Genomic DNA, 8,859 nt, shown 5'->3' with positions numbered 1-8,859 from the left:
TGTGCAGGAACAGCACATGAAGATGTCATTCTGTCATATATTATTAAAAAGCTACTCTGTGGCCACAAACTGCTACTCAGCACTAACCTTTTTCATCATGTAACCTTTGAATAATGGGAAAGCTTTGTGTTTTATAGTTTTACTCCTTGTATTTAAGTTTTTAAATGACAAGGTCACTAAAACTCATGCACGCTGCAAAAAACGTCATGCAGTAGTTAAGGTAAACCATCCAAGCAGTTTTTATTCATTAATATTCATAAATACACACAGCAGCTTCATTAGAGATTTTTCATTTTTTTTTCCTCTTCAGTTTGAATGTGGAGTATTAGGAGAGCCTTTTGCATGTCAAGGTACAGGACACAGAGCCTTCTGCTCTGCACTGCAACCTACATTTACCTGCTAGAAGTAAAAATTAGTTAAGTGGAAATGATTATCATATATATCTTTTCTCTCTTTCTTTTGAATGTACACAATGTAACAAGAGTGACAGACCTGAAATTACAATCACCAAAACAAACCCAAGATAGTTGTTGTCCACTTTCATTGGCAAATACAGCACAGAGGACATTGTCTGCAAAGTGGGATGTCATCAAAGAGGAGGTGGAGGAGGCTCATTTCCTTTATTACTCTCTTTTAAATTTAGGTTTTCTAAAGCAACATCTAGAGGCATAATATCTACACAGCCCATAGCACCAAAATCTGCAATCTCCCCCCGCTCATCCTCATCTGAGGAGGAACTTTCTTCCTGCATCAAGGTGGACAGTAGAAGCTCCTGAACAAACAGGCTGCAGTCTGCCCGTTCACTCTCCATTGACTGACGCTCTGCTTCCGACATCTTCGGATCATTCAACCTGTGCAGCAGCAAGGGAAGAGAAGACAGGAAGTTGCTGAAAGCCCATTTATTTCACTGATACACCACCGACAGGCTGAGATGTGCTCAGAAACTGCTCCTTAGGAGAGTCCTGCCTGCCCTTCAACACGTCCAGCACCTCAGTACAACACGCATGCATTTAACAACCCACCCCTTCCCAGCTGCTGCAGCAGCATTCACAGTGGAGCCCAAAGCTAGAGGAACATTAAAAACTGTTCATGAGGTTTCCTGCTATTCATGAGTCTTTTAGGGTGGGCTGGTGCCATTTCCTGGACATGCAATTATATGCCTCCCTTGTTTCCACATCAACTTCTAAGTTCACACTGGCCACAAAACACATCATTGCATGTATAAAGCCTGCGTACGGATTACTGAATGTAATTCCATTTCTCCTAGGGCACATGCATGCCCTAACAGTGGCAAGGAAATTGCTCACTCCAACTCTGAAAGTCACAGGCTGTGACTCTTGTGGATGCTTTGATTAAGGTTCTCAAGTGAGCTTCTAACTGAAAGATGTCACATGGCATTATTTTGAACTAAGACAAAAATCCATCCGACTCACATTCAGGCACAGGAGCTGTTAAAACTACCACACTCTTTCACAATACCAGACAAATGAAAGTATGCTTGTGGAGGGTGTGACAGAGAAGATGTGGAAAACATTTGTATTTCAGATCAGTAGTCCATGTTCTAGAACTGGAATGACACAGGAGGTGGAATCCTCTTTCAAATAACTCTGGGGTCTAAGTATAATTTCTAAACTAGGTAAGTATTCTGTTAATGAATGCCAACCTAGGCACGTGCCTGACTCCAAACACATAAGCTTCATCAAGCTCTGTATCTCTACTAGAACTAAGGTGAACAGGAATTGTAAGAGGTAAATACAAGTAAATACACTGAACAAGTTACCTTGTCAGAAGGAACTGGGAATTCTGGATAGTCTGCTGACTGTTTTCTGTGTTAGATGTGTTGGTTGTTGTTGTAGATTGTGTCATAGTGGTGTTGACATTGATCGTGTTGGTGCGTCTGGTTGCATTGCGTGCAGTCTCCAGTTGCTGTCTTGCTGCCTGTGCATGTTGTCGTTCCAACTGCAGTTGCATCTGCAGCTGCTGTAACTGAGAAGCAGAAGGGCCAGAGGAGTTGAGCTGTCCTCCTGCAGAACGCCTCACACCTGATAGCTGGGATAAAAGCTCTGCCAGAGAAGAGAAAGCATCTATGACTTAAGATCTTAAATAAGCATTACACAGCAGAATAAATACACCCTGAATTCCATTTTTCTCAACTAACATCAAAACCCAACAATGCTCACAGAAGACTATGAAGAATAATGCCTGTGAAGATTAAGACTAATTTATGCAGACTTAGTCCAAGTAACAAGTCAAAGTTTAATGCCTTGACAATGACAGGAGAGCCAATCTACACGTAATCGCTGGCAAAAGACGTCCTCTGCAGCAATTCTGAAACTTCAAGTCAAAATAGCCACTGACTAAGAAACTTCTTTATTTTGGCTTTGGATGGTGACTTTTTTTTCCCTTTCAACAAGTGTTCCCTCAAAAAACAAACTACATCCTCCCAGGTATCCCAGAGGGAAGCTGTGCTGCAGCAAAGAGAGAAATATTGTACCATTGCTTCAAACATTTACTAAAAGAAATTTATTTAAGAAAACATATTAAATCACTGCTTCACAAAATGCTTCAAAAGCATTTTGTATGAATTCTTATTTCTGCCACAAGCATGGAGACCTAGTGATTAAAACCTCCCTCTGTTTTTAAGTCTTCCAATTCAGAAGGATGGAATGCTCCTTGCAAGTTTTATTCACAAAGGTTTTTTAGAAATAAGTATTAGCAGCAAATTACTGCTCAGTGCATTACTGCAGAATCTATTCTATGCCCTGTGCAGAAGGTACTTGTCACCTCAGACACCTGCCACAGTTGATGCAATGGCAGAGGAAGCAGGGGACAATCCTGCTCCTGCCCCTCTCCTCTGCATTACAAAGTTACTATATAGGTCATGACAATTTTTCTTCCATCGCATTAATGAAATGTAATTCTAAAGCAAGCTGTTTTTGAAGGAATAAAGTAAAATATGGACTAGAGTGGCTGAGTAATTTTCACCAACACTGACAGTAGCACCAAAATTAAGTAAATTTTAATTACTAGAGAATGCCACAGGGAGGAAAAAAAAGTTAAGAAAAGTAACTGATGCTGTAAACTTTAAACAGGAAAATTACTGTGGTGTTTCCTATTTATTACTCCAGTAAAAAGGCAGGCACGATAAACTCACAGGCAAGACTAAGATATATTTATTCTCACTGTAAGCTGAAGCTTAGAGTACAGGGAAGCAGGTGTGAACTCAAGACAGTACTGGAACAAGGCAGACACCAAGCTCAGTGTGCTCTAAATGCAGAAACACAGCTTCCACCAAAAGAGAATAGATGCAGAAGAATGACATTTTATCCCACATTTAATGCTGCTAAGTGGGAAGGTCCCGAGAGGCTGAAAACAAACTTCAGCAGTCACTTCACATTGTAACTGAGCTGAAGTAGCTGCCCTGGGAAAAGAAAGAGGATGTCTTGCACTGGAAGCTTCAAGAACATCCTCCCTCTTTGAACAAACTCACCTGTGACCTCACTGAACTTGTTTCCTTCTCTTGACGGGCTACTTCTTCACAGCTAATTTAATGAGTTACATCAAGTCACACCAGGCCAGCAGAGCACCAGAGGCAGCAGAAAGCGGGCAAAGGGGACCATGATTAAGGAAGGCAGTGGATCCACAGCTCCCCTTTTAGGGACAATGCCTCATTAAGACAGCTGCTGGCTACCTGCCCCTGAAGAAGTTACACCCTGATAGTAGCAAGCTCCAGTTTGAGCACTGTGTCTCCTTTGCATTATAAGCAAAGATGGATTTGTGGCAGACATTCTGAGGTTTCCCTGTAACATTCTGGTATGGTGGAAGACCATAACATTAACATGTTTAGATTTCCCCATAGGCAAAGCTATATTTGTTCTCAGAATTGTCTTCACTCTCTAGTTTTTCTTACTTGTAAAAAAAAGTTATTTTCACATGAAAGCTAAAAATAGAACAAACAAGTCATTTCTGGGAATCCTAAAGACACAGCCTAATTACTTTCTGATGTTGACAGTAAGAACACCCTTCCCCTCTTCACCTGTGCTGTGGGATGCTGTGTCTGTAGTGCAGCTTCACAGCGACATAGAGCAGGGCAACTACTGTCATTTTGCACTTTCCTTCCCCTGTGGAAGGAGGACAGTGGGGTAAAATTTGTGGTTACAGCTCTTACCAGCTATAGGATCCATGGCTTCTCTATTGCTTGGAGAATACGAACTCTGAGAAGACGAAAGCCCACCAGGGGAACTGGTAGTAAAGTGCATGTTTGATCTACGAGCACGGGGGCCTCCCAAACCGCGGCCTGGGTGGAACATCCTACGTACATGCCGAACACCACTGGATTCATCGTAGTCAAGAAGTTAAGAAAACAGAACTGTTTGGCATTGAGTCTTAAATAACCATTAAAGGACATTTGATGGGTGAAATATGCAGGTGTTACTGTTCTTGATTCATGAAGTAATGACCTAACTTTTGAAGCAGAGCTAAGGTACACTGTGGCTATGCTGTAGGTCAGACTTACTGATCTGGTAACATTTTTTTTTTAATGAAAACCCACACAAATGCATTTTCAGCCAAGCTTACTGCTGAGACAGGGATTTCAATTCTCCCTTCCCACTTCTTACATTAAGCATCAAAAATAATTAAAAAGTTAACTACAATTCTGATCAGGAAAATTACCGAATTCCTTTTGACTTCTGTACTTCATGCTTTTATCCAAGAAATTTCATCACTTCATTCTTTAGGAAACTGCAGGTTTCTGGAATATTCAGCACATCCATCACACCCCTTTGTTTCACCTTTTTTCTTACAGCGAAAGAAATATCACTAATTCAAGTTATGACAATGATGCTTTTCATTTTCCCTTTTCCCCACTTCCCCCTATCAGATGCTTGTATTTTGTGTCACACTTTTATAGGTTCTCATATAAATTTTGAGGTAATCAACAAATTATTTAAAGATTATTTTTGTCATAAAGTTGTTAACATTCATTCCTCCAAGACAGTCCAGACAAGGCTTCTTCTTAAAAATTACTAGCATGACTCACTTGTGAAAATTGAAATAGCATAGGCTTTACTATTTTATTTTAGTGTTACTAGAATTCAGCTTAGATCTCCATCTCCCATTTTTAAATTTTTATAATAGTATGGTTACCACTCATATGGTACCAATTTCTGTGCAAGGGTAGTGTCCAATGTACTTTTCATAAATCACAGTTATGAGGCAGAGCCTCATGATGTCACAGAGGTCAAGAACTTAAGACTGAAAGGAATGACTTGACTTCTCATGGGAAGAGAGAGCTTCTGGCCAGTACAAGACGACTTTACAGAACGTTTGCTTCTTTCAAAACTGTTGGTTATGCTACAGAGTAAAACTTACCATCTAGGGTGCAAGAGGAAAACCTCACCGGCACAGAACACGCTTTGCTTAGTCCAGAGTGTCTTGCACTTCTGGATGTGCCAATTTTGGATGCTACTGGAGATGAGTTGCTAAATTAGATGGACTATAGAATCTATGTAGTTTGGCAAGCTTTTAATAATTAAACATGTTAGAACAGGATATTATCTGAGGATTTTTCAAGCACAGGACTCTAGGGTAACTCTCCCAACTGCAGCTTTTAAAGTGGTTTGAGATAAAAGTCATTCTTCAAATACCAGCTAAGCATGCACTTGAGTCCTACCAGCTATGCTGAAGTAAGAAAAGACTCTGCAAACCTTACCTTGTGACAAACATTTAAACTGAATAGTCATGTGAGAACTACTTGCATGATTAACATTGAAAAGATGCATTTAATGAATTTTCAGGTATTTTCCTGCTAAAGAAAGAAACTGGGTTTTAAAGAGCTGTCCACAGACTGTAGGAATAAATGACACACCTTGCAATAGCTGCACAAGGTTTGTAGTAAGAAACACATGCAGTGTTTTGGGACAACTCTAGGAAAGAACAAAAACCAAAATTAACCAAATATGTCTAATTAATAGCTGGTGGATAAGACCACCTCTCAGAACTGTAGCAGATCCAACAATAAATGTTTACCTCAAACTGCAAAATAAATTTTCACTCTAGAAAAAGTACAAGCCAAGAGCCTCCTCTATCTCCTTTTTGTACATGAAAGCAATTACAGGGCCTGGAGAGTTGTTCTGTACAGCTTCAACTTCATATACAGCAATATAATTGTATATCAGAGAGCAGCTTTCTAACAGCTTCCTGTTAGAGTCCGATGGTTCTTATTTCCTACACTGCCAGACCCTGAGTGAAAAAGGGCATATTTGCTTCCTTTTTTCCTGCTTTAGACCTGCCTATTGCTAGATATGATGTAGAGACCAATGTCAAACAGACACTTCAAGATACTTCTTACCAGGTTTTAGAAATTTGACAACTCTGGACACCAACACAATATAGTACAAGTAGAAAATTCTACATGTGTTATCTTTAACCATGGGCATTGTATTCCCAAAATATATCCATTTTGGGATGACTGATACTGAAACCTTACTCTATATTTGAAAAAAAGGTTGTCTTTTCTAGCTCAAACATTCCCTAATTAAAAGTCATCTGGTGGCATCTCTGGTACTAGGGAGGAGAAAATGCAGCCGTAGCCTGAATTCTAATCAATTATCTTGTGTATTTCAGTAGGAAATTAATTTTACTCTGTAGCTGGAAAAATTTAAACTTCCTGCCTTAACAGAGCAGTTAAGTCAATGTTGGAAGCCCACAGTTTGAACTCTGGTACACTGCTATGTAGTTATGTAATTCTTGCTAGAAAAAGCCTAATTAGGCAGGTGCTATGAAAATCTCACAGCTGGTACAATGAGCAGAACTAAGACGATACAAGAGAAACTGCTCAAACTACATCAGCCATCAAGCAACATTTCAGAGCTGTCCAAAAGCCAGGAAAGATCTGGTGGTCTGGAAGTCACTCTCCCCTCATCAATCTTATCCCACCTCCTCCAGAAAGGGAGGATGGCATGACTCCTGGCCATGGGGATGCCTGTGATCAAGCTCTCATAACCAGAGCCACAGTATTCAGCACCCTGCTCCTCCTGAGTGCTGAGAGCTCTACTCCTGTCTGTGAGAGAGCAAAGTACAAGCAACTGCCTTCGTCTGACTTTGCACTGATTTTTGCATCAGTTTTTCCATCATTCACCTTTCACAGTTTAAATCTATATCCAAACTCCTTTACCTGATCCAATTATTGCACAGTAATTAACCTGCACATTTAGTCAGTCCTGACCCTAAACCATGTTAATACTGGCAAACTTAAATGCAATCAAACACAATCATAACGGAAGTGGAGCCATCACCTCAAATGCTGTTTCCCTTCTATTAGTGTAATCAATTCTGTTTGATAGGGCTTGGATTTTTTTTAAAATTCAACTGCTTGCGCTTACATTATTCCTTTTTCCTTTTTAAAAATCCCTGAACAAAAAAGCCACTATCAAACTTATAATGCAGTCTTTTTTTCTGTCTATTTAAATGAGAAAAAATGGAATAATCTAGAGATTCCTTACTGTAGGGATGCTACATAGCTTGCATGTCATTAAATAAAAGCCCAAACCAAAAGATATTTTATCAGTTAATTCTAGGGAGGAAAAAAATTTCAAAGAAGGAGACAAATATTCCTATAACAAGGATGAAAAAACCCAACAGTTCCAGCTCTTCAGCCATCAAGCACAGATAAATGTCCGTAACTGGCTGCTAAGGTAACTGAAGGACAAGATCTTATTTCCCAGAAAATCTGAAGGTTTTCTGAGCTGTACTACAAAATGTCAGTAACACAACAAGATTACTTATTAAAAGATTGTGTTGAAAGTAGTTAAGCAAGTTTACAATTCAAGCAGCTATGCCTGAATCATCTAAGTCATAAATATATACAAGCACTGAATCTTGATACATATAAAACAGCACCAAGAGTAATGATGAGGCACGATAAAACACAATGCAAGTAGAAAAAACCTCTGTCAAAATTCTGTAAATGTTTCTGCTGTTAGAGCACAAAACACTCTCAAGTATACCTGCAAGTCTGTGCACAGTCTGATAACCACACTTTTTTAAACTAGCAGATGAACCTTCTTATTTTTGACATACATATCTTTAGCAACCTAAGTTCCAGGAAATCCAGAATATGACCCTTTGACTATAAAAATCAAACCAAGTCACCATGACTACTAGGTGAAACAGTCTAGCCTCTTTGCTTCAAATTGGAAAGGATATTAAATCTCTAGGAGCTCTGTGTTCCAGTGTAAGATGAGCTGCAAAGTCATCTGTTACGTGATTCGGATCCCCTCCAGGTAATGCTGCACATATTGGACAAATCTGAAATGACAAAGCAAGGAAAAAACCCAACTTTATAAATATTACAAGAAATAGAACTTGTATCGAATCAGTCATTAGACACTGGCTCTTATGCTCTAAAATCACATTTTGGCATTCACAAACACCTGAATATCAACATACTCAAAAACCTCAGAAAAATTACTGAAGTGCAGACATTAATTTGGCCACCTTTTACTTTATGAATTTCAGAATACTATGAAAACCAGAGCTAGGATTCCCAAATTCAATTTGCAATGTCTTGAAAATTAGTATTTGCATGCCAGTTCTGCCCCAGTCAGTCAAATCTAATCATACAGGAATGTTATTTGCCTCCTTGACATTCATCGCAGCAAAGGAATCAGAATGAAACTGCCCCTATTTGCTAAGTATCAAGCTGAGACCACACCATCCAGGAAGTGCAGACTTGGCAGAGAAGGGGTAATCTCCATACCCCTCCACAACAGTATTTTGAGAGAAGGTACTGAGGTCTCTCTTTGATTTTGTTTGGTTGGGGGGGGGGGGGGGGGGGGGGGGGGGGGGGGGGGGGGG

The 8,859-nt window shown here is 39.7% G+C and overlaps 1 protein-coding gene across 1 annotated transcript in view; it reads right to left on the bottom strand.

The window, feature by feature from the left end:
* Positions 1-215: 215 nt before the first annotated feature.
* The window catches only part of KCMF1 (potassium channel modulatory factor 1), a 44,970-nt gene continuing 36,326 nt past the window's right edge, over positions 216-8,859 (bottom strand). Inside the window, exons 4-7 of the mRNA XM_042023453.1 lie at positions 8,209-8,310; positions 4,169-4,343; positions 1,781-2,063; positions 216-851 (exon numbers count right to left, since the gene is read on the bottom strand). Coding sequence (XP_041879387.1) covers positions 590-851; positions 1,781-2,063; positions 4,169-4,343; positions 8,209-8,310 — 822 coding nt within the window. The 3' untranslated portion in view covers positions 216-589. The remainder of the gene's footprint in view (positions 852-1,780; positions 2,064-4,168; positions 4,344-8,208; positions 8,311-8,859) is intronic.

This window comes from Corvus kubaryi, unplaced genomic scaffold (genome assembly GCF_017639235.1).
Source record: "Corvus kubaryi isolate FWS band 111438036 unplaced genomic scaffold, C.kubaryi_AGA036_p1.0 37249, whole genome shotgun sequence".
Classification (NCBI taxonomy): domain Eukaryota; kingdom Metazoa; phylum Chordata; class Aves; order Passeriformes; family Corvidae; genus Corvus; species Corvus kubaryi.
Note: the sequence above shows the minus strand (reverse complement) of the source record. Positions and strands in the feature narration are given on the sequence as shown.